The sequence below is a fragment of the Hyaena hyaena genome, unplaced genomic scaffold (assembly GCF_003009895.1).
Source record: "Hyaena hyaena isolate Hyena2069 unplaced genomic scaffold, ASM300989v1 scaffold_205, whole genome shotgun sequence".
NCBI lineage: Eukaryota > Metazoa > Chordata > Mammalia > Carnivora > Hyaenidae > Hyaena > Hyaena hyaena.
The window spans coordinates 209,593-236,382 of NW_024080838.1; the positions used below are offsets into that span (position 1 = coordinate 209,593).

The 26,790-nt window shown below is 36.0% G+C and overlaps 1 protein-coding gene across 4 annotated transcripts in view; it reads left to right on the top strand.

Annotated features, from left to right (window-relative positions):
• FAM169A (family with sequence similarity 169 member A) overlaps positions 1 to 26,790 on the top strand; it is a 73,999-nt gene that overhangs the window by 21,568 nt on the left and 25,641 nt on the right. For 3 of the 4 annotated variants that reach the window (XM_039242084.1, XM_039242086.1, XM_039242085.1), the window contains exons 2-6: positions 1,015 to 1,149; positions 2,207 to 2,306; positions 2,600 to 2,685; positions 4,991 to 5,162; positions 21,932 to 22,111. In XM_039242084.1, the coding sequence (XP_039098015.1) occupies positions 1,018 to 1,149; positions 2,207 to 2,306; positions 2,600 to 2,685; positions 4,991 to 5,162; positions 21,932 to 22,111 (670 nt within the window). In that variant the 5' untranslated portion in view covers positions 1,015 to 1,017. Of the gene's footprint in view, positions 1 to 1,014; positions 1,150 to 2,206; positions 2,307 to 2,599; positions 2,686 to 4,990; positions 5,163 to 21,931; positions 22,112 to 26,790 lie in introns of those variants that run through there. The other variant, XM_039242087.1, reaches the window with a different exon arrangement.

Here is a 26,790-nt window from a genome sequence, read left to right on the forward strand (position 1 = left end):
TCATTTTTTCCATTCAGTATTATTATTATTATTATTTTTACCAGTGGTTATTGTAAATATGAAGGCTTGATTTATGTTCTTAATTTTACATCCTGCTATTTGACTACAGTTTCTTATTATTTGGAATACTTTTCCCGTTGATTCTTTCAGATTTTTCAATTAAATATATTATTTACAAATTGAAGTAGAGATAGTCTTCCTCTTCAACCCTCATACCCATCCCGAATTGTATGCCCTTAATTGCTTTCTCTTGTCTAATTGCATTGACAGATACCTATATAATTTTGAATAGTAGTAGTGTCCTTATTTTTCTTGGCTTTAGTGTTTCCCCACTAACCTGTTGGGTTTTTTAAAAAAGCTATATAAGAAATGTAATTAATTTACATGCTTTAACACTTAGCTATTGCAACTGTACAGTTCAGTGATTTTTAAAATAAATTTATAGGGTTGTGCCACCATTACTCCAATCCAGTTGTAGAACAGTTTTGTTATTCCCAAAAGTTACCATGTGTTGTTTGTCCTTTTACAGTGGTTTATATGTTGGCAGGTATAGGAGGATATATTTATATGCTTGTGTATTCATTATGTAAATATGTATATCCTCTGCCTGTATAAATATATTTTTATCACTTAAGGAATTATCCATTAATTTCTTTTTTTTATTTAAAAAATTTTAAGGTTTATTTTTGAGTGAGAGAGTGTGAGTGAGGGAGGGGCAGAGAGAGAGAGGGAGTCACAGAATCTGAAACAGGCTCCAGGCTGTCAGCACAGAGCCTGATGTGAACCTTGAACTCGTGAACCTCATAACCTGAGCTGAAGTCAGATGCTCAACTGACTGAGCCACCCAGGCGCCCCGATTAATTTGTATTTCATTCCTTGCTTTTAATACAAATGAATGTTTTAAAGTTTTCTTCTTGGTAATGTTTTCAGTCAATGAGCTCAAATTGTTGTCTGTCTTGGCATAGTGAAAATGTTTCATGTTCTGAAACATTTGTCCCATGTTGTTTGTTGAAGAGGATGGCATTCCCTGTGGATATGCTGGATAATTGCAGTCATGAGGAATTGGAAAATTCTGCTGAAGATTATATGTCAGATCTAAGGTGTGGGGACCCTGAAAACCCCGAACGTTTTTCTCTTCTCAATATCACGGTAAGGTGTGCTAAGGTGGTTTTTATCAGTCTTTCAGTTGAGTTTATACATGAAATATATCTTCTTATTTTTGATCACTTAAAAAATGTTAGCTAATTTACACTTTTGAAATATTTATCAGAAGAGAATTCAGTAAAATGAAGAAATACTGATTGGTTAGCATAGCAGCATGATCAACTTTTTAAAAACACACTCTACAGGTGTTTGCTTAGTATTTATATTATCCTTTTAAAATTATATGTTTAACAGTTTTGCTAAGAATAGTTACTTGAACTGACTAAATTTAGATTGGGAATTTGTGATTTTAGAAGGTTTCTAATAAAAAAAATCAGCAGAATACTAAATTACATATTTTGTGCCACAGATCTTCATTGTTCTAAAGTACTAAAATCAAGCTTTCTAATTAGTAAGCATGATATATTGTGAAAGAAGATAATTATACTTGGAATGGTTAGAATTTCACTGACCTAGATGGTAGGCAAATTCTCTAACCTTTCTAGGCCTCAGAGTTTTCTTCTAGCAAGCGATGTTTAAAGGATTCTTTAAAGTCTCTTCTTCTAAGGCACCAATGTTTAATAATTATCTGAATTATAATATCATCTGTAAGCTGGGAATTATGGTCAGATTAATGAAGGTGAAAAAATCTTAGAGTATTGTGTATATCTCACTAGAAAAATAAATTTACCTGTCTGATGTCTTTTTACTACAAAATGGAGTTTTTCCCCCCATAAAATTGTCTAAATAACAGATAATAAACTATAGTTATGTTTTAATTAGTTTATATATACCATATCATGCCTTTGTTTTTATTCATGTCTGTGGCTAGAGCACAGTAATAATATTTATTGAAATAAACTTTAGTTCTCCCCCAAGATAACAAAATTCCTGGAAAAGGGAAGTCAAATATACTTTTTTTTGACATGAGAAATACCTTCTGTGAAATTATGTAATTAGCATTAATGTTGGAAAAGTTTAACATTTTGGTAGAAGCATGTTGTTTTTGTTATGTATTTTCTTAATAGACTTCTCACTAATCTTTACTCACTTGTCATTTCAGATTCCTATTAGCCTGTCCAATGTAGGCTTTGTACCTCTTTACGGTGGAGATCAGACTGAGAAAATTCTTGCTCTCTTTGCACCTGAGGACTCACTCACAGGTGTCTTTTTTTGCTTAATCTTTATGAATTGACGAATTTTTCTACAAACAAGGAATTTTTCTGCAAGAAAGTAGCTACATGAAGGAATTTTAAAAAGTGTTTCAAACTAAATTTAGGAAAATTTTCACTTGCTTGTAATTATAAATGTTTAATGACTGAAGTAAAATGGTATAAATGGGGCCACATGTATTATATAGTGTGGCTTTATTTAAGGTTACCTATATAAATGTTATCAAACAGTAATATTGTATGCTATAAGACTTAAATGTTAATAATCATTTATTCTGTTTTAGCTGTGGCACTTTACCTTGCTGATCAGTGGTGGGCCATTGATGATATTGTGAAAACATCTGTCCCTTCTAGAGAAGGGCTGAAGCAGGTAACAAGATCCTGTAATTAACAACTGTTTCTTATGAGGCCATTTCACAGTATGTATCCTATTAAACAGTGATGGTTCTTAAAATTATTGAGCCCTTCTCCATTTTAGTATGACCAGGTTGTATTAGACCCTTACAGTTTCACTGTTCTGATAAAACTGGTACTCTGATTGGGCTTCCTCAGTTTCATGTGGAAAAGTGAGGAAGAGTGAATCTCTTTGGGTTACTTGCATTGTAGTTACCTGTATTGACTTCAGCGTCTGGTTTTCTTATAGGGTAGAGAAAAAGCTAGTTCTCTCTATGTTTGCTTTGGTTCTCTGTCTCTAGGAGAGACTGAGCAGGAAACTTGCCTATCAGTAGGGCCATTTCAGGTGGTCTATTGAAGTGCTCTGAACAGCAGAATAGAAGGGAGATCCTCACTAGCATACTGCCAAACTGCTCTTTTACTGTCCTGGCCACCATATTATCGTTTCCTTAGAGGAAGACATAGATGACCTGCTGAATTCTGCATTCCACAGTGCTGAATGGGAGAGCCAGTCTGTGAAAGGCAGAATTAAGAAACAAAGAGAAAGATCTAACATGATGAAAAGTAGTACCCATAGGTTCAAAAATATAACTGCACATGTACACCATGAAGAATAAGCTAAAACAGCACATTTGAAAACGATTGGGCTTTAGTTAATTAGAAGTAAAATGAAGGTAAACAAAAGGTAATACAAAAACTTAAGTTTATATAGCAAAGGCCCATTGTCTTAGCAGTATCTTCAGTGTTTATATCTGTTATATTTTCAAGTCCCAATGGGAAGAGAGATGTTAAGGATCTGGGGCATTTCAAGGGAGAGAATTGGAATCGCAAGAGTACCCAAAATTGCCTTAGATCAGTCTTTTCTTTCAATTGTTCCTATATTCCTGTGGTATGAACTTGAGGAGGGTATCATGGCTCTCTTCAATTATTTTTAGGCTGTATGGCTCCAGAGTATTCAAGTACAGTCTTTGGCTATGGTTAGCTCAGTATAAAGAAGAATTTTGAACTGGTCAGAGCTGTTGAAGGAAGGAATGGGTTGCCTAGAAAGCAAGTGATCTTTGTCAGTTCATGTGTTGTTTGGTATATGACATCTCCTAGTGTGTAGTATAGTTAAGGGTTTGTTTTGTTTTGAGAGTACTGTTGGTATATGGGTTCATGCTTTTTTCCTTCACTCACCTAATTATAGGGCACGCTTGTTTTTCTTCAAGGAGACTTGAGGAGAAAATAGACTTTATGGGTAGCAAGTACTCTTGTTTTTAGTGGTGAAAGATGTCTCTAGGGGGAAAACCCCATTGTTTGATGTCAGAAAGTTGGTGAGCAGTACCAGTGACTCTGTAACCCTCTATGTAGGAAGTGGGGCTCTGTTTTCATTTTGTGATTGCCTCAAGGTTTATTTTTTTTTATTATTTTTTTAAATGTTTATTTCATTTTGAGAGAGAGAGGGGGACACAGAATCTGAAGCAGGCTCCAGGCTCTGAGCTGTCAGCACAGAGCCCGATGCGCGGCTCCAACTCCCAGACCGTGAGCTCATGACCTGAGCCGAAGTCGGATGCCTAACCGACTAAGCCCCCCAGGTGTCCCATCCCCAAGTTTGTTTTTTTATCAGACTTGTCTGGTGCCACTGTCATCACCCATCTCATCTGGCAAAAGGGCCTGTGGGTATGTATGTGAGGTGAGGCTGGTATTCCTTGTAGTTAGACAACAAAGCCGTGACTGTTAAGTGAACATTTTACCTGGAAGAAATGAGAGAGATTCCTTTCCTAAGAACATAATTAAAGCTTTGCTCATCCATTAAGGTAATGGTTCTTAAAGACCTAGAGGATAACATGAAGCACGAAGCTTTTTTTTCTTTTCTTTTTTTCTTCTTTATTTAATTTTGAGGCCGGAATGGGGTGAAAAGAGTTGAAGCAGTTGAGGGGGTGAGGGCAGCGTTTAGGGTGGGGGAAACCCTGGCTCTGAGCAGCTGGTAGCAGAAACATGATATTTTGGACGCTAAGGAGGAGATGGCTGGATCACTGGTACATTGGAAATTAGTTTGGCCTGTTTTGGAATTTTGCTGAGAGGCAGTATTTCTATGCATATGTGTCTATAGAAATGGATTGTTATTGGTATGAATGATTATGCTCCTCTGTATGATGAGAAGTTTAAGAAGTCATTTTGAGTGTATTTAAAGTGCTTTGCGCATGCCAGTATGAGGTGTGGAAGCAGGGGCCAAGGCAGATAGCATCTCTGAATGGATGTATATCATAACTGTTGTGCCTGGTGTCTGACTCTCTTTCCAGGTGAGAACTCTTGGGGAGAGAGTGGTTCTGTATGTTCTGAATCGAATTATTTATAGAAAACAGGAAATGGAGAGAAATGAGATACCATTCCTGTGCCATAGCAGTACCGATTACGCTAAGATTCTGTGGAAGAAAGGAGAGGCCATTGGGTTTTATTCAGTTAAGCCTACAGGTGAGTCTTTAAAAGTTATTTAAACTACGTATTACAGAAACTTCCTTTTTAGACCCCCAACTGTAGCCATAGCCTTTTAAATTACTTTTTAGAGTTTAAATTGAGGTGATTTTACTTAGTATTTCTTGGGTGTACTTTGATTTCACCCTTCTATGTGATGGTGGATTGTTAGGAAAGTCTTTTGAAAAACAAAACAAAAATAAATGTTGGATGGAGGTAAGATTTGTCCACATATGTGTAAAGAGAGTTGAACGTTGAGCCTCTGATTTGCCTGTCTTGACTCCCTCTGCCCTTCTCTCTCTCTCCCCCTCTCTCCTTTACATTTTAGGTAACACACAGTGTAGTATCTGTTTTAAGAGTAGAATTCAGTGATTCATCACTTACGTACAACACCCAGTGCTCATCACAAGTGCCCTCCTTAGTACCCATCACCCTTCCCTTTATTTAAAGTGGTGGTTTGATTCCTGCCGCTGTCACTGTTACAGGCTCCTTTTAAAACCACTGTCTGCCTGTGGACTAAATGCATCGCCTTTGTCTGCCTCACTCAGCTGATTCAGCCTGAAAAATTACCATGAAAAACAATCTATTTAGAGAATTCAAACAACTTCGAAATTATTAATCTTCTGAAGTTTGGATTTTTTAAAAATTTATTTTGAGAGACAGAGAGAGAGAGAGAGAGAGCATGAGCAGGGGAGGGGCAGAGAGAGGGAGAGAGAGAATCCGAAGCAGGCTCTGCACGGTCAGCTTGGAGCCCAGTGTGGGGCTCGAACTCACAAACCCGAAGATCATTACCTGAGCTGAGATTGAGGGTTGGACACTTAACCAAGACTGAGCCATTGAGGCACCGCTAAGTTTGGATTTTTGATCCTAAGACCCAGCTACACCCTATTCCTAAAAGATGGGAGCCGCTTCATCTTGCTTTACCTATTTTCCTGCTATTTCAGCTCCCTGGAGGTACTGGAGCCAGAAAGACCTAACCCGCCTGATCTGTGTACACACATACACCCACCACATAGCAAAGCCGGACTGTTCTGTACCTTGACCAGAAGACCTTTCATAGAGAACACTCAAATTATTTTTTGGTCTTATTTACAATTCACATTTTCCAGATTTAGCTCTTTTTTTGGTCTGATCAAGTTAAAGATCATGCCAGATTCACTGTTGATTTGCACAACAGTTGTGACTGATACCTTAATCACATAATTAATACACATTTATGAGAATTAGTGCATATAGTCAATGAAAAGGTCACTTTTTCTCAAGAATAAAAACTTGATCTGTAGTTTAAACTGGTTTGCTGTTTCACTAACTACTTTGGTTCTCCTTTAATATGCTATTTTATTCTTGCATAAGTTTGAAATAGAACCAATAGTTTATGTAACTTCAGAAAGGTGTCATTATACAGGGGCAGAATAATAATGTTGGTTAAATGGAAGCATTGCATAGAAGGCATCCGTTTTTTTTTTTCTTTAATGTTTTAATAACTCGGGTGGGTTGTGTTTTCATCACTTTAGTCTCGATTTTAAGCATTAATTCCTGTGGCCATTGGAGGATTTTTGCTTCATACGCTGGCTCCAGGGAAGTTCCCACCTGAAAGTAGCTCATAGGTATTTGGAGCACGTATTAGTTTATACGTATTTATTTGGAGCTTTGCTTTAGATGAAAGGCACACAGTTAAAGGGCATAGCATTCCTCTTGTAGCGTTTCTGATCAGTACTAGATTCCAGGAGTGTGCTTCTCTTCCATTTTCATGAGCATTTGAGCTCCTTCTCTCCTCGGGAACCTGGCCTCTAGTTTTGCTCATTTTGGTTGTTGACTAAACATTATATCCTGGAGCTTTCAAGTGCTACTTGTCTACCACTTTTAGCACCTTCCACGCTTTTCTGCTAATTTCATTACCTCCTTAACTGTTGGTTTTAGTTCTTTCCCACTTTAAAGTTTTGGCTCTCATCCACCAGATAACAATGGAATTAGGTGAGCTTATACCAGTCTTTGAAGTAATAACCATTTAATTCATTCTGGAAGTATTTTTTTTTTTAAAGGAAACCCAAGTGTAAAATATTTTGGAAAAATTGCTCAAAACAAATGTTGAAACACTTTCTGATAGAAGTATTTGTAATCTGTGTATCAGGAAAAAAACTACCAGTAACAAAAAGAATTTTTATTAAATTTGTAGTTGAATGAAAGCCTTTTGATATCACTTTTTATTTATGATGTTTAAGTTAAATAGGGTATCAGTATATCAGGATATTTATTGGGATGTAAAATTAGTCTTGATATATAAAAGGAGACTTCATGAAGTCAAATCCTATTACAGTATAATGAAATTCAAGAAACTATAAATTCTTTTTTGTCTGAAATAAAGAGATCAGTGTGGGGGACTTAGAGTTTGTATGGTTTTGGGGTTAGGTAGATGTCATTAAAAGTAGTTTTATCCAGTAGATTGTTGTATGAAGTCTGGAACATAACTCTAAGGGAACTCCCAGAATTTAATAACATTATAACAAAAGATTTTCTGGTCCTTGTATAGTTATTGAGTACTTTTATCTATAAAAAGATAGGAATAGGATTAATGCTGAACCATGTTTTATTCTGGAAGTAATATTCATTCGTGAACTCATAAACCAAAAAAAAAAAAAAAATTAAGCTACCTCTATGTCATTGATGATGTATTTTCAGTAAAAATTTGATTTTTAATCTAATAAGTAATTTTCTGAATGTATAATATATTTGTGTTTTGATCCATTGTGTGTTAATATTAATGGTGATGATAACTCAAAATTTCTTTTGGGTTGTTAATTAGAACTGTATGGTCACAAGAAATTTTAAAAATTTCTATTTGTGTACATGTATGTTTTTGCAATGAAGAACAGTTGGATGATCAGTAGGTATATAACCCAAGAATAAAAATATATTACATCAGGATAAAATTCTGTAGAATAAATACAAGAGAAATAGAAGTTGAAGGAGAAAAAGGAACAGTGTAACATTTTTGAGTGTTAAGGAATGGTTAGTTCAATAGTAAAGGAATAGTTTCTTCAGGAGATCATGAGGTTAACAAATTGATAATAGTCTTTATGGTCCTTTTGATAGGTTTATTAGAGTGATATAATTTTTCTTTATCTTTAATACTGTTTGTTAATTGAAAAGAGAAAAATAGTAAATTTACATAGAGAATCATGGCAGACACCATACCATGTTAATATCACCAGGAATAACACCTATCAATATCATGGACTCCTGATCTCTGATGGTCATAACATCATTTTTGGTATATTTACCCAAAACATAGAACCTTAATTTTATAATGAGAACTCATTTGACAAAACCAAATTGAAGGCTATTCTACAAAATAACTGATCAGTAATTTCTAAAAGTGTCAAGATCGTGAAAGACAAAGGTGAAGGAATGAATTATCAAAGATGAGAATTAAAGACATATTAAATTAAATCCAGTATGGAATCCTGCATTGGATTTGGAAACAGAGAAAAAGGCGTTAGTGGAAAAAGTGGTGAAATTTGAATAAGGTTCGAGTTGATAGTATTTTATCAATATTCATCTCCTGGTTTTGATAATAGTATTTTGGTGTTATAAGAAGTTAACATTAGGGGAAGCTGGATGAAGGGTATATTAGACTCTGTATATTTTTGCACACTTGCTTGTGCATTTTAGCATTTGCTAAAATGTTTATAATAGTTTCAATATGTAATTGATAATATGCTAGAAATTCTATCCTTGAGATTATTGAAATTTAAGATGAAAGTTTTAGATGTTACCAAAGATAAGTGAATACATGTATTTCAAAAAATTTTAAAGGTTACAACATGAGCAGAGATGTTTCCTTTGAGGAATTTGAGGTGGCCAAAAGAAAAACAATTCTGTAAATATCAATATTAGTGGTTCGCCTGGAAAAGGTCCCAGTCACATCTTCCTTCTGTGAAGCTCAATGTCAGCAGTCCCCACCGTGCACACAGATCATCTAATCAACTTAAATGTCTCATTCCTAACTGTGAACAAATTGCTTAGTTAGGGAAATCCACTGATAGGAAATATGGAGATCAAAACAAAAAAGAAAACAATTTGGAAGAGGCAGACAATGAAAAGATGAAACAAAACAACTGTTAATAATTTTTGAAAAGTAAGAGTAATCCTTACCCTGATAAAGTGAGGACAAAATATATTAAAAGAATGTCTGTAGAGCTCTTGGAAATTCAAAACTTGAATGTATGGAAGACAAAGTTGAGGAAATTGATCAGAAAGGAGAATGACTACAACATAAAATCAACCCTAAAAGATGGAAAATAGCAAAGAAAATTACAGGAATGGTCTGAATAATAGATGTTTCAGGAGAGAACAGAGAAACTGGAGAAGAAATTACCAATGAAATACTTCAAGAAAATTTGTCAGAACTATAGGACATGCATTTCCACTTTAAAAGGACCCCTTGAGCATCTATCACAGTAAATTAAAACAGACTCATACTGAGCTCGATTAGATGAAATTTCAGAAATCCGGGATAGAGTAAAGATTTTGTACATGTCCAGAGAATGAGAGAAGCATTTATACCAAGGATCAGGAATCAGAAGGATTAGATTGCTCATCAGTACTGAGCACAAGAAGTGAAACAAAGCCCTTAAGGCACTGAGGAAGTATGGTTATGGTGCAGTTGGGATTGGGTGTATAAATGTGTGGAAGAGCTAAACTCTCAACTTCCTTACTGGGAAGTCTGTTGGTGGTGCCTAAAATGGAAACATCAAGGGGCGCCTGGGTGGCTTAGTCGGTTAAGCGTCCGACTTTCGCTTAGGTCATGATCTCGCAGTTCGTGGGTTCAAGCCCCGCATTGGGCTCTGTGCTGACTGCCAGCTCAGAGCCTGGAGCCTGTTTCAGTCTGTGACTCCCTGTCTCTCTGACCCTCCCTTGCTCACGTTGTCTCTCTGTCTCTCTCTCTCTCTCCTAGAAATAAATAAAACATTAAAAAAAAAAATTAAAAAAATAAATAAATAAAATGGAAACATCAAGAAAAGTAGTAAGTTATTTAGAGATGTGGAAGTAAATACCAGGAAGATCAGTTAAACAATTTCAAAGTGGTAGTTCCTGGAGAGCAGAAAATATTTGTGGACATGGAGGCAGTTGTGGGACTGTTTTTTTTTTTCCCAGTCTTAGAAGACTGTTGTGCTCCAAACAGTATACATGTAAAACTTTGATTAAAAACAAAAGTGAACATTTAAAAAAATGGAATTACCGTAAAGCCTTGGCGTGCAAGCATAATTTGTTCCGGAAACTTGTTAATAATCTAGAGCACTCGTATATCAAAGCGAATTTTAAGACCCATTAGTTCAGTTGTGATCATGTGACATTCAGCGTCACATACTACTTGTATTGGAAGATGTCACTCTCATTTATCAAGTTAAAATTTATTAGAAATGTATGCTCATCTTGTGGAACATTCACAGACTAAGTAACTTGAGATCCGGGGTTTTACTGTATTTCCAGAATCTAATCAGTGTATACCACAAAAACTAGCTGAACTTTTTTTTTTTAATTTGAGAAAGAGTGGGAGAGAGAATCCCAAGCAGGTTCCACACTCAGCGGGGAACCCGATGCAGGGCTCTATCTCACTACTGGTGAGATCATGACCTAACCCGAAATCTCACATAGTTGTGAAAAACAAAACAAGAAAGCCATTTGTTAAGTCAGTGGAAATTTTGTAACTTTGCCCTGTGTCAAGAAATAGAAAAGATGTAAATTTGTATAAATCAGATATCACGTTTTTGGGTGTACGAGCTGAGAGAAAAACAAAATTGACACTATCATTGGTTGCTGTTTTGGAAATGTCCATTATTTTTTGTCTTCCACTGTGATCTAACATGAAGACCCGTATTTTGGAAAAGAAAATGAAGATCCGTGTTTGGGGAAAGCACATCGACCATATGAAGGAAGCACAATCTAATCAACAAATACTATACACCATTTTGTGGAGTCACCGCCAAAGGGACTTATGATCAGTATTAAGAGACTTATGTTCGGTTTTTGTAATTCTCATTTGAAATAATTCATAATGGAAGCGTTTATTTCTCTCATTTTCTAGTCAGCTTTTTTTTTTTTTTTTTTTTTTAATGACTTTTAGACCTTTTAACTGAGTGCTGTATCTATGATCTTCCCTCACTTTTTTGGGCAAATCATTCACCTCCTGTTCATTGGCCCTTCTGTTGTAAGATTTTGTTAAAGGAACATGAACACTGTCATATAAAATGATAAAGATTGGTAGTATAGCTTAAGGCAAAACATAGCAGAAGTTTGTGGTGGAGGCATGGGGTTATATTGTAAGGCCTTGAGTCTGTCTAGGTATAATTCTTTTTTAAAGGAAGTGAGCAAAGGCATGGGGAAGTCCCAACCACTGTTGGCCACCTGAAATGTGTCATTGGGAAATGAAGTGGCTACTGTATTTTCAGGTGAATTTCTAGCCTTCTAAGAAACTACATGCTTTCTAAGGGTTCTGTCTATTGGGGAGATGTGGGTGCTTTCATTGTCAGTGTAGACACAAAGATGGCTGGTCTTGGGTTCCTCTGCCTTCAGAGCACCAAAAATCTAGTGGGGATGAGACAGAAAGCTATAGTCATTAAACAGCTACTCATAATTCAGTTTGGTAAGTACTGTTTGAGTTATCAAACAGGATAGGGTGTCATTGAAGGGTGGAGCAGTAAATTTTGCCTAGAGGAAGGTGTCACTGAGAAAGTGATAATTAAAAGTGTCCTCGAAGGATAAGGTGGATATCAATAGGCAGAGAAGAGGGGAAGAGAAAGAATGTCTTAGTAAACATATAAATAGAATAATAATATATGAAAGAAGGCACAGAGTTATGAAAGTTGAAGGTGTATATGGGATGCCATCCTAGATAAGCTGGTTAGGGATAGTAGAGTGGGTGAGAGGTAAAGATGGAGGTCCCCTCGTGAAAGGTCTTGAATGCCATACTAAAGTTTGGAATTTTATTGGTAAAGAAGCTATCAGTGAATTTTATGTAAAGGTAACATGATTAAATATTTTAGTGAGATAATTTTTGTAGGACTTGGTGATTGGGTAGAGAAATCAGTTAATTGGGAGCTATTTTAGTAGTCCAGGTGAAAGAAGGACCAACACTTGGGATGTGGGAATAAGAATAGAGAAGGAAACAGGTTTGAGGGAGACTCCTGGGTGGACAGAGTGTGATGACTCCATGGTCTCTATGTCGAAGGGAAGGAGAGGATCCAGTGAAGACTTCTGTGGGTTTTGGCTTGGGTGCCTGGGTGGGAAGATGTTAAGATGGGAGCGCAGAAGGAGGAGGGGGTTTGGTAATACTTGAATTCACTTTTGACATGTAAAGTTCAATGATCCAATGGGACAGCTAAGAGATAGTTAGAAATAGAAGTTTGATCACATGGGGGAGGTGTGGATTTTGACAAAAGGCAGTGCAATTCTATTTATTATGTATGTATGTATGTATGTATGTATTTGTATATATATGATTTTATGATAAGTAATCTCTCTCTCCAACCTGGGGCTCAAACTCAGCCCTGAGATCAAGAGTCGGATGCTACACTGATTGAGCCAGCAAGACGCCCAAGAAGTCAGTGTAATTTTAAAACCGAGATGACATCAGTCAAAACTCTTGTATAAAGTGAGTGTGTGTTTATGAATATTGGTGTGAGGATATATATAAGTTGCTGGAAACTGTGTGCAGTAAACATAACTGTGGAGGGAGTCTGCCAGGAGAAGTACTATTTGCTGAGATGTGCTCATTGATTTCCTGACAGAAAGGAAATGTTAATCTAGTGGGAGATAAGAGAACAGGGAAAGTTAGCTGAGGCTGCCAACTGTCCACCAAATATTTGTGCTTTGTCTTCTGTATTCTAGTCATTGGCCAATAGCTGTGCGGTCACGGATTATATTTTCCACTCATTTTCATAGCTAAGCTAGGTGGGGCTGTATGACTGGTTGTTCCCAAAGTGATGAAAAATGATATGTATGACAGATCACAGTGGTTAAGATGCGCTGCTTTTCTCCATCCGTCTGCTGAATGCATAGGATTTTGAGGACCTAGGGAATGGGGAAGCCCCAAGATAGAAGGAACCTGAGTTCCTGTGGTAGTCGGTTACTTTGGTGGCCCCCAGTAAACCCTGTTTCCAGTGTTTATGTGCTTGAGTCGCCTGCTTGAATCAGAGGTGGCCTTGTGACATGGTTTACCAGTAGAATGCAGCACAAGTGACCCTGTGCTAAACCTTAACGCCTGGAAGTGTGCATTTTGGTACTGCTGGAAGCTAAGTCACCGTGTCAGAAACAGGACTACTTCAAGACTGCCATGCGGTGAGGAAGCCCAAACAGCTGCTTGAAGAGAACTGAGGCTCCCAGCTGGTAAGCCCAGTGGCACTTCTAGTTCAGAAGCCAATACACTGTATCTCGGGGGAGTGAAGCCATTTAGACTTTTAGCTGTTTCATTGCCCCATCTGATACCATATGAGAATTGTGATAAATAATGAAAATTTTTGTTTTAAGGCAGTACATTTTGGATGGCTTGTTGTACAACAGGTGACCGAAACAGTTCTTGGATGGTTGTGCTTTAGAAAGCCAGCCACTCTGTATTAACACCTATGTGGGACTGTTACTTTAGCAAAACTGAGTCTTTTTTTTTTTTTTTTTAATGTTTTATTTATTTCTAGGAGAGAGAAAGAGAGAGACAGCATGAGCAGGGGAGGGTCAGAGAGAGAGGGAGTCACAGACTGAAACAGGCTCTAGGCTCTTTGCTGGCAGTCAGCACAGAGCCCAACGCAGGGCTCGAACCCACGAACCGCGAGATCATGACCTAGGCGAAAGTCGGACGCTTAACCAACTAAGCCACCCGGGCGCCCCTAGCAAAACTGAGTCTTACGTTAAGCTTTCCATATTGGTTTGTTAAGAGCTAATGTTATTGTAACTGATTTGTAGAGCATTTATGCTGTAATGAGACTGTGATGAGAATACTTACCTAGTGGTACATGACAAGGTCGGTAATGTAGACACGGTCACACTGTTTAGAATTCACTTTATGCATGCATTCTGTGGAGGCAGTCACACACTGATGCCTTCGTGAGGCATTAAACCAGTTTTTATGAAGGTGAGAGAAGACATATTCCTGGTAGACAAAGGAGAAGTGGTGATTCCATGAGAAGAGAAAGCCATTCAGTTGGAGCAGAATATCCGTTCTTGGATTGGATGCACAGATCCTGAATGATACTGTCAAATTTGATTGATCTTTTAAAAATTATTTTTAAGTGGCACATAGATAGCAGAGGAAGGATAGGGGAAGAATGTGAATAGGAGAAAGAGCAAGAGGTAGACATTGAGAGATAGTAATAAAAATCATATAAATTCCCCTTGTGAAACTTATATTTTGGAGGAGGAGTTAGCAATGAACAGAGACAAAGTAGACAGTGCTGTGAAAAAAACTAAAGTAGATAAAAGAATAGAGTGTATGTGGGCTGGACTGTTTTAAGTAGAAAGGTCCCGGTAAGCATCTCTGAAGGAAGTATGGAATGCTGAGGTATGTGATGTTTCAGGTGAAGAGGTTTTGAGGCAAAAAACTGAAATATAGAAGTCCTGAGGTAGAAGCAATTTTAGGGTGTTTCAGTTACAGCAAGAAGGCCAGTGGCCATAGTAGAGGGAGTGGTGATATGAGGTTAGAGAGAGGCAGGGCCATATCCTGAATGGTCTTATAGGCTAAGGAAAGAGTTTGAATTTATTCTGGTAATGAGAATCCTTTGAAAGGTTTTGAACATGGGTGTAATGCAATCTGAGTTTTCTTTAAAGTAAGTAATTAACTCCATTGTGTGAAAAACCAGGAGAGGAGATCTTGAGGTTGAGTTTAGTTAGTTAAGAGGCTGTTGCAGAGAGGCCCCAGTAAGAGCTGATGGTGGCTTGGACAAGAGAAATGAGGTAGAAGTCATCTTACTTGAGATAAATTATGAAGTTACTATTGTAGGATTTCTGATGGATTGTACATGGGCTATGGAGGAAATGAGTTAAGGATGAATTACAGACTTTTTGCTCTGAGTAGCTGGGTGGGTGGTGATGAGATTTAATGAAAAATTCGTCCACTAAGGGAAGATCAGGTTTGGGGAGTATCCGTGAAAAATCTGATTATAAATCATTTATTGGAATCACATGTATAAGTTCTGTTTTATTTAATAATAGCTTTATTGAGGCAGTATTCACATTCCATACGATTCACCTATGTAAATTACACCATTTGGTTTCTTTTTTAGTAGATTCAGCAAATTGTACAGCCATCACCATAACCAAATTTAGATCACTTGGATCATCTCCAGAAGGAATCCTTGTACTCATTGGCAGTCACTTTGAACTCCCTCAATGTCTGGCCTTAGGCAACCACTAGTCTTTCTCTCTAGATTTGTCTATTCTGAACATATAAATGGAGTCCTACAATAATACAATCAGACATAGTAGTTTTTTGTGTCTGACTTCTTCGGCTTAGAGTACTATTTTCAAGTTTCGTCATTGTTGTAGCATGTTATCACCACTTCATTCCTTTTTAGGGCCAAATACTACACCCTTGTATGGATGTACCAATATCCTCTTTGATCATTTGATGAACTTTTGAGTTGTTTCTACTTTTTGGCTATTATAAATAATGCTGCTGTGAAGATTTTGTGTATAGGTTTTTGTGTGGATGTGTTTTTATTTCTCTAGGGTATATACCTAGGAGTGGAATTGCAGGATCATGTGGTAACTCTTAGATTAGCCTTTTGAGGAGCTGCCAAATGGTTTTCCAAAGTGACTGCACCATTTTACCTTTCCACCAGCAATATACCAGATTTATCCACATCCTCACCAACATTTGTTTTTATCTATCTTATTTTAGGCAGTGTAGCAGGTATGAAGTGGCCATGGCATTATCATTCTGAGTTATATTTCCTTAATGGCTAAGGACTTGGAGTGTCTTTCCATACGTATATTGGCCATTTCGTGTGTATCTTTCTTCTTTGGGAAAATGTCTTTTTTGGTCCTTTGTGCAACCATTTATAGATTGGGTTATCTTTTTTTTTTTTTTTTAAACCTTTTCCCCTTCAGCTTTATTGTGGCATAACTGATGGAAAAAATTGCTTATATTTAAAATTGATAATTTGTTGTGTTTTGATAAATGTATATAAGCTGTGAAACTAGTACCACAGTCAAAATAATCATATCCGTTATCCCCAAAAGTTTGTTTGTGCTCCTTGGTAACCATCCCTTTGCCCACTATGAATCTCCAAGCAAACACTTATGAGCTATCTATTAGTATAGATTAGCTTGTTTTTTCTGAAATTTCATAAAATGGAGTCATTACGTTATGTACATTTTTGTTTGTTTTGGTCAGGTTTCTTTCACTTACCATAGTTATTTTGAGATTCATATATCATGAAATTCACTCTTCTTTTAAAAAAAAATTTAAATATTTATTTATTTTTAGGAGAGCATAAGGAGGGGACAGGCAGAGAGAGGGGGACAGAAGATCCAAAGCAGGCTCTGTGCTGACAGCAGTGAGCCTGATGTGGGGCTTGAACTCAAAAACTGTGAGATCATGACCTGAGCCAAAGTCAGATGCTCAACGGACTGAGCTATGCAGGCGCCCCAAGAAATTTACTCTTCGTGCAACCATCACTACTGTGTAATTCCAAAACATGTTCATCTCTTTAAAAAGAAGGGCACCTGGGTGGCTTAGTTGGTTGGGCATCCAACTTTGGTTCAGGTCATGATCTCACGGTTTGTGGGTTCGAGCCCCGCGTCGGGTTCTGTGCTGACAGCCAGCTCAGAGCCTGGAGCCTGTTTCTGATTCTGTGTCTCCCTCTCTCTCTGACCCTCCCCTGTTCATGCTCTCTCTCTCAAAATTAAGTAAACATTAAAACAAAACAAAACAAAAAAAAGAATCCCTGTGACCATTAGGAGTCACTCATTTTCTTTACCCAACAGTCCCTGGAAACCATTAGTCTACTTTCTGTCTGGATTATTTATCTTTTTTAAAAAAAAATTTTTTTTTAAATGTTTTTTATTTATTTCTAGGAGAGAGAGAGAGAGACAGTGTGAGCAGGGGAGGGTCAGAGAGAAAGGGAGTCACAGACTCTGAAACAGGCTCCAGGGTCTGAGCTGGCAGTCAGCACAGAGCCCGACGTGGGGCTCAAACCCACAAACTGTGAGATCATGACCTAAGTGAAAGTCGGACGCTTAACCGACTAAACCACCCAGGTGTCCCTGGATTATTTATCTTTAAAAAACCTTTTTAAATCCTTACTTTATTGGCTTAAGAACAGAAGATTTACACTTAACAGATTTTTAAGTACAGAGTATAATATTAACTATAGGAATAATATGGAAGGTCCCTAGAATTTACTAATCTTGCATTAATGAAGCTTAAAACCCATTGACTAGCAATTCCCCATCTCTCTTTGGTGACTACCGTTCTGTTTTCTGAGTTTGACTCTTTTCAATACCTCTTATAGTTGGGTGTCCTACAGTATTTGTACTTCTGTAGCTGGCTTATTTCATTTAGTATGATGTCCTTAAGGTTCATTCCTGTTGTCACATATGACAAAATTTATTATTTATTTTAAAAAATATTTATTTTTGACAAAGAGAGCACATGCATGCGTACCAAAAAGAAGGGGTAGAGAGAGAGGGAAACAGAGGATCTGAAGCGGATCAGAGGATCCTGATGAGGGGTCTAACTCATAAACAGCAAGATCATGACCTGAGCTGAAGTCAGATGCTTAACTGACTGAGCCACCCAGGCACCGCAGTCCTTAGCCCATTTTAAAATATGATTTTGTTTGTCTTTTTATTATTGAATTAATAAGCATTCTTCATATATTTTAGATACAGATAGATCTCTTCTTGGATATATAATACGGAAATTTTTTTCCCTCTATCTAAAAAAGCCTTGTGTAATCCAGGGTGATGAAGATCTACTGCTATGTTTTCTTCTAAGAGCTTTGTAGTTACAGCTCTTAAATTTAGGTTGATGATCCTTTTGCAGTTAATTTGTGTATAAGGTATGTGGGAGGCCAACATCTTTTTTTTTTTTTTTTTTTTTTTGCATAGGTGACTATCTTGTCATCCAGGACTATTCATTGAAAAGACTGTTCTTTTTCCATAGAGTTGCCTTGGTGTCAAAAGTCATTTGACTATAAATATGAGGCCTTGTTTCTGGACCCTCAGTTCTATTCCATTGATCTCTATATCTGTTCATGTGCCAGTACCATACTGTCTTAATTACCGCAGCTTTGTAAATTTGAAAATGACAGGTGTGAGTTCTCCAACTTTATTTTTCATTAAGATTATTTTCACTTTTTGAGGTCCTTTGCAATTCGTATGAATTTAAGGATCACCTTGTCAATTTTTTTAAAAGTTAGTTTGTTTTTATGAGTTTAGAGAAAGAGCATGAACACGTGGGGAGGGGCAGAGAGAGAGAAGGAGAGAATCCCAAGCAGGCTCTATGCTACTCTGTGCTCTGTTTGTGAGATCATGACTTGAACTGAAATCAGGAATCGATGCTTAACCAACTGAGCCACCCAGGTGCCCCAGACCATGTCAATTTCTGCAAGTAAAAAAAAAATTAGCTGAGAATTTTCAATTTTTAGGTCATTTTGGAGAATATATTGACATCTAATAATGTTAAGTCCTCTGATCCAAGAACATGGGTGTCTTTTAATTCATTTAGATGTTTAATTTCTTTTAACAATGCTAATAGTTTATGCACATAAGCTTTGCCCTTTTTTTGTTAAATTTATTCGTAAGAATTTTATTGTTAATGCTGTGGTAAATGTAATTGTTTTAATTTCATTTACAAATTGTTCATTTCTGGTGTATAGAAATACAATTGAATGTATATTGATCTTGTGTCCTGTAGCCTTGCTGAGCTGCCTTTTATCAGTTTTAATAATTTTTTGTGGATTCCTTAAGATTTTTTTTATATACAAAATCATGTCATCTGAAAATGTAGGTTTACTTGTCTTGTCAGTCTAGGGACCTTTAATTTAGTTTTCTTGCTTAATTAGAACCTGTAGTACAGTGTTGAAAAGAAGCAGTGAGAATGAAGTTTTGTTTTATTCTTGATCTTAGGAGAAACCATCCAGTCTTTCATCATTAAGTGTGAGTTTTTCATAAGTCCCTTTATGAAGTTTAGGACATTGAGTATTTTTATCATGAAAGGTCTTGGATTTTGTCAAATGTTTTTTTTTTCTCTGTTTATTGAACTAATCCTATGATTTTTGTTATCTTTACATTTATGTGAGCGCTTCCATTCTTGATCTTGGAAAGGCCTCGTGTTAAAGAAATTAAAGATTAGTGATTGTCAATATTTGGATAAATGGTACAAGCCTTGGGAGTAGGTGAGATTTCCCAGCGGGAATATATGGAAGAAGAAGGTGGTCAAATATTGAACTTTGAGAAATATAAGTATTCAGTCTACCATGTGCAATGCTAAGTTTAATTCCACTTAGTAAATTTAATTTAATGAAAACGTCATCTAAGTTAGCAGGTTGTGGTTTTGCTTTAGTAGATAATTGAGCAGAACCCGTACACAAAGTCCACTTGACCCTTGAACAAGATAGGTTTGAACTGCGTGAGTCCACTATGTATGAATTATTGTTTTCCAGTAAATACAGTATAGTACTGTAAATGTATTTTCTCTTATGACTTTCTTAATAACATTTTCTTTTTCTCTAGCTTCCTGTATTGGAAGAAAGCAGTATGTAATACATGTAACAAACAAAATGGGTGTTAATGAACTGTTTGGTATTAGTAAGGCTTCCAGTCAGCAGTAGGCTATTAGTAGTTAGGTGGATTTTCAGCTGTTCAGGGGATCAGTACCCCTAACTCCCCAGCTGTTTAAGGGTCAGCTGTATAAATATTTAAGTAAAGGAAGAGGATCAGTGTGGTTTTTTGCAATGAGTATGTACGTGGTAAATAAATAGAAGAATTTTAACTTCATAGATACTAGTTTCATAAATTTTAACACGAGGATGCTGGACCTCTTCTCTACTAGAAGAAATGTTTGTGTAAAACAAAGAAATCAATTTGTGGAAAATTTCCTTCATAGAATTAAAATTTTTCTGTAACGGACCTGAAGCATGTACAATAGTAAATGGCCATAAATCCTCAGGCTCCATACTGAGAATTAAAACTAGATAGTGCTTTTACTTCTCATTTCTGCTTTGTCTTTTGAATTACTAGTGCTTATAAGGTAATGTCTCTTTTGATTTCATAATCACTATTATGAAAAAACTAATTTCAAGGTATTATAAGTTGATTATGATCATAGTAGCTTGTTGGTGAGACTACCTGTTAGACTTTTACATGTAATGTATTTATATATTTCAGCTTTATGAGTAAAATTGACAAAAGTACATGTTTAAGGTGTACAACTTGATGATATATGTATACATTGTAAATTACCAAAATCAAGCTAATTAACATATATTGCTGCACATAATTACAGTTTTTCCTTTTTTTTGTGTTGATAACATTTAATTTCTACTTTCTTAGCAAATATCAAGTATGCAGTATTGTTAACTATAGTCATCATTTAAGGCCCTTTAACCCATAGAAATTTCCTAACCAAATGTTAGCAGTTAAGATCCAAGCATGTGAATTTCCTATTCTAAACTTAAATTACTTGATAGTCTTGTAGACTATTGCAGAAAGTTACTGAAATTCTCCAGTTTAATCATAAGTAATTCAAATTATTTTGTTCATCCAAAAAAATAAATCTTGTTATATTGACCAATTCATCAAATGCTGTGATTGGTGAAAATCAATTTGTAAGTTGTTTATTACCTGAAATTTTGTTTCTTCCTTGTACCGCATTATTGAAATTTATCTCAAATCGTATGAATAATCTGAGAACAGTAAGTTATTTGAGGCACAAAGAGTAGAATATCGACTGATAAATACGAACTAATTCTAAAAATAGAGATTAGGGTGGGATGCCCCACCCTGATGCCTGTAACTTATATACTGTCTTAAAATGTGTTAAGGTACTAACACATCTAAGTAGAGGGTCAGAACACAAATCAGGGTTCTTAAAAGACAACTCAGTATACCTGTGCAATAAGAAGAGGCATATTTAGTTACTGTAAATTATTTCTCTATGTTTAAGGTTAAACATAGAGGATATTTTAAAAAATAGACTCAGAGCAAACAGATCGCAAACATAGCCATTTCTAAGACCAAGTTGCCATTTAGTTCTAATCCATAGTCTTTAAAAATCTGGACAACTAATTCACTTCTTTGCCATCACGAAGTAGTAAAATGAGACTGTACTCACTAGAGAAAAAGGGATAAGGTGGATGTTCAGGGACCATAGTTGGAATGAGATACTTCGTGTATTATAAACTGTATACAGTCATCAAATACCCTTTCAGTTCTATAAGTTAATAGTTGATGAGTTTTAAAGTTGTGCAAGTCTACAGAGATGCATGTTCTAGTATATAGTTCATAACATGGGAATAGTTACTTGTATTAGGTGATACTGTTGGCAAACATAAAATACATAGCTCTTATCATTATTACATGTATACTTTGTTATGTGTAATAGCAGTTGGGAAGCATTTTATGTTATGAAATTGATACATTTATTTGACATTCTTCTTGAAGTAGGAAAAAACTAACCATTTCTAGTTAAAGAACTCATGTTCTTTAAACATGTATACATGTTTGGCCTTTTAATGTGAAAAATTGTTGGGTTTCTGTTCTTATGACTACAGGAAGTGTATGTGCCTCATTTCTTACCCAAAGCTACCAACTGCCAGTCCTTGATACAATGTTTGTAAGAAAGAAATACCGAGGCAAAGATTTTGGGCTTCATATGCTGGAGGACTTTGTTGATTCCTTTACAGAAGATGCGCTTGGCTTGCGGTATCCACTCTCCTCTCTAATGTACACAGGTAAATTAAGTTAAACAATGTTAAACTGTCTCAGTGCCACTTGTGAGTTATTTCTGCAGAATATTGTAAATGTGCATATATCAGTATTAAATACATTGGGATTCTTTGGCTCCCTAGGGCTTCATATTGCAAATGTGTCCTTGTCTCATGTAATGGTTTGCTTAAAAATTTTAAGGTCATCCATGGTGTGGCATAAATCAGTGCTTCAATCTTTTTTATGGATGAATAATGTTTCATTGCATGGAAATGCCACATTTTGTTTATCCGTCATCAGTTGATGGCCCTTTGGGTTGTTTCCATGTTTTAGCTGTTACAAATGATGCCATGATAATGATAAACTGAATACCAAATGAAATATAGGTGCAGGTCTATTTTTGCCTAAAGTCTTAGTGGGCTTTAGTTCTACCGATCCTTCCATTTAGGCAGAGATTGCCTGATAATATTTTGTTGATGTCATTTGTATAATTTTGTGATTAAGACTCTTTGAAATGTGAAAATAAAGGAATATACTGAAGATAGAAAATTTCGGACTAAGTGGCATCTTCATTTTCTGTTTCTTCCTCTTCCTGTCTGTCTTGTACCATGTTTATTGTATTTGAAGAAATTGGATTTCCATTTGGTTTTCTCTTTCAGTGTAATTAATAGTTCCTTGATGCTGCTTTATGTCCAGTATTTTTGATGACCTTCACTTGTTTCCATGAATATTTTTAATGATATAGGAAAAACTATATGTTTTACATTGTAAGCTTTAGAAAGATAATTTTAATTCTGCATATAGTTAATGAGTGCCAAGCATGGATGGGCAGGCTAGAATAGATGATTAGCTTACTATGAGGAGCTGATTTACACAGTACTATATAGCATGTACTGATACCTAAAGACATGGAATACATAAAGTCTCATGAATCTTTTATTCATTTGAAGTTTATTCTGGGTACCATATGAGGTACAAATCCAAGTTTATTTCACTTGACAGGTACATGGTGACTCTCGTATTTTGAATAATATTTTTTTCCCACTGTTTTGCATTTGTATTAGGTTAGCAAACAATGGTCCACTGAACTGCTAATTTATTTTATAAATAAAGTTTTATTGGAACACAGCCATGTTCTTTCATTTACATGTATCTATGACTTCTTTTGAATTAAAACATCAGAATTGGTTAGTTATGACAGTGCCCATATTGCCTGTAAGCTTAAAATATTTATTATCTGTCTCTTTAAGAAAGAGTTGGCTAATTCTTAATCTGTATCATAAAATATAGTGTAGATTTCTTACCTGCTTATTCATTTCTGTTAATCTTTTAAGTTCCAGGACCTTACTGTTTTATTTATTTTAGCTTTTGAACATCTAAGAGGACTAGTCCTCCCAATTTAACATGTCTGACTTTGCTTATTTGTTTTCCTGTGTGGACTTGAGAATCTATTAACTAGATTAAAAACAAAGTTCTGTTGTTTTGTTTTATTGGGATTACTTTTAAATTTACAGATTAACCCCTAAAGACTCCACCAAAAAACTGTTAGAATTGATAGAGGTGCCTTGCTGGCTCAGTCAGTGGAGCTTGTGTCTTTTGATCTTGGGAGTTCTAAGTTTGAGCCCCACCATAGACGTAGAGATTACTTAAAAGTAAAATCTTTAAAAAAAAACGATTAGAACTGATAAATGAATTCAGTAAAGTTGCAAGATACAAAATCATTGCAGAAATCTGTTGCAATTCTATACGCTAATAAGGAAACAGCAGAAAGAGAAATGAAGAAAATAATCTCATTTACAATGGCACCAAAAATAATAAAATATCTAGGAATAAACCTCACCAAGGAAGTGGAATATCTGTACTCCTCAAACATTGATGAAAGAAATGGAATATCTGTGCTCTGAAAACCAAATAAGTGGAATATCTATACTTACCAAACATTGATGAGAGAAATTGAAGGCAACACAAAGAAATGGAAAGACAATCCATGCTCATGAATAGGAAGAAGAAATATTATTAAAATGTCCATACTACCTAAAGCAGCCTACAGATTTAAATGCAATTCCTATCAAAATACCAACAGCATTTTTCACAGGACTAAAACAAGCATTTGTAAAATTTGTATGGAACCATGAAAGTTGTCAAGTCGCCAAAGCAACCTTGAAAAAGATAAGCAAAGCTGGAGGTATCACAGTCCCAGATATCAAGTGTACTATAAAGCTATAGTAATCAATACAGTATGATACTAGCAAAAAAATAGACATGTGGATCAATAGAACAGAATAGAAATCCCAGAAATAAACACATAATTATATGGTCAGTTAATCTTTGACAAAGGGGGCAAGAATGTTCAATGGGAAAAAAAAAACTGTCTCTTCAACAAATGGTGTTAGGAAAACTGTACAGCATCATGCAAAAGAATGAAACTGGCCCACTTTTGTACACCATACTCTCAGAATGGACCAAGGACCTAAATATGAGAACTGAAACCATAAATATCCTAGAAGAAAACACAGGCAATAATTTCTCAGCAACTGATCTTAACAACATCCTTTAAGATAGGTCTCTTGAGGCAAGGGAAACAAGAGCAAAAGTAAACTTTTGGGGCTACATCAAAATAAGTTGCTGCACAGCAAAGGAAGTAAGACAGCAAAACTATAAGACAGCCTGTGAAATGGGAGAAGATACTTCCAAATGACATATTTGATGAAGGGTTATAATATCTAAAGTATATTTAAATAACTGATACAACTCAACACGAAAAAAACAAATAATCCAATTTAAAATGGGCAGAAGGCATGACCAGACAATTCTCCAAAGATGTCTGATGTCCAGGTGGACAACAGACACATAAAAAGATGCCCAACATCACTCATCATTAGGGAAATGCAAATCAAAACTGCGGTGAGGTATCCCCTCATACCTGTCAGAATGGCTAAAATCAGGAAACTACAAATGTTGACAAGGGTGTGGAGAAAGGGGAACAGTCTTGCACTGTTGGAGGGAATGCAAACTGGTGCAGCCACTGTGGGAACAGTATGGAGTTTCCTCAAAAAATTAAAAATAGAACTACCTTATGATTTGGTAATCACACTACTGGGCATTTACCTAGAGGGTATGAAAACACTAATTGGAAGCAGTATATGCACCCCTATGTTTATTGCAGCATTATTTACAATAGCCAAACTGTGGAAGCTTCCCAAGTGTCCATCGATAGGCGAAAGGATAAAGAAGATGTGGCATGTATATATGTGTCGTGTGTGTATTTATGTACAAACACACAATGCAATATTATTCAGCCATCAAAAGAATGAAATCTTGCCATTTTTAACAACATGGTTGGATCAAGAAAGTATAATGCTAAATGAAGTCAGTCAGTCCGAGGAAGACAAATACCATATGATTTCATTCATATATGAAATTTAAGAAAACAGATGACCAAAGGGGAAAAAGGAAACAACAAATCAGACTCTTGAACTACAAAAAACAAACAGATGGTTACCAGAGGGGAGGTGGGAGGGGGATGGGTGAGATAGGTGATGGAGGTTAAGACTACACTTGATGAGTCCTTGAGTAATACATGTAACTGGTGTGCACCTGAAACTGGTTTAACACTGTATGTTGACCCTGGAATTAAATTTTTTTTAAATGTAAAAAAAAAAAAAAAGGCAAACCTTATATGTTAGCTTATGGAGAATCGACTTTGTTGTTGTTTTTTTCTATCCAACAGTATTGCACTTCTATAATATGTATAACTAGAGGATTTTGTTCAAACCAGTTACCCCATATACATTCTCCATACAGCTCTTAGAACTAACATAGGAAAAAATGCATATGTTTAGGAATTTTATCTTTTTTGTTGCTGTTATAAATGCTGTTTATATTTTTTACTGGTCGTTATAAATATGAAAAATACTGCTTTGTATTAGTTTTGTACCCAGCCACATCAATAAATTTGTAATAACTCTAGAGTTAATTATCTTGAGTTTTCTAGAATCTGCCTCTTCGTTAGTGCCCAGACTGAAAGCCTTCTCTGATCTCTGCCCAACAAAAATGTATCTTTCCTCCTCTAAATCTTGTGATGCTTTACATGTAGTGTTCTTACGCTTCTTAAGTACCTTCTACCTTATATTCTATTTCTTTTAAGTTTTCATTTTAGTAACAGTTTAGGTTCTGAGTTTGTTGTGCATCAATTCTGTGGTTATGTGTTTTTTAACAGCACTCGGTTTAGTGTTTTGCATGGAATGAATGTGCTGAGTAAGTGGCTGTGAAAAGATTCTATGAGGCAAAGACGGTTAAAATGGTTTGGGGATATTTAGCACTGGGGACTATCTGTGGGGAAGTGTAAGGTCTATATTATAAAGCTTATGCTTTAAAAGAATTTTATTGTAAGGCTGAATGAATTAGTGCTGCATATGGAATGTTAGTAAGAGGATGAAGTCTTCAAAACTTGTTAAGGAATAGCTAATGCTGCTTATTTGATAATGTTCTTTATTGTGGGCACATACCTTCTCTATCACTTAGCTGAATGACGTTAGTATGAGAGTTTTCTTTCTGACTCTGGATACAAAAATCTGAATTGGGGGTCGCCTGGGTGGCTCAGTCAGTTGAGCGTCCGACTTCGGCTCAGGTCATGATTTCGCGGTTCGTGGGTTCGAGTCCCGCATCCAGGTTCTATGCTAACAGCTCAGAGCCTGGAGCCTGT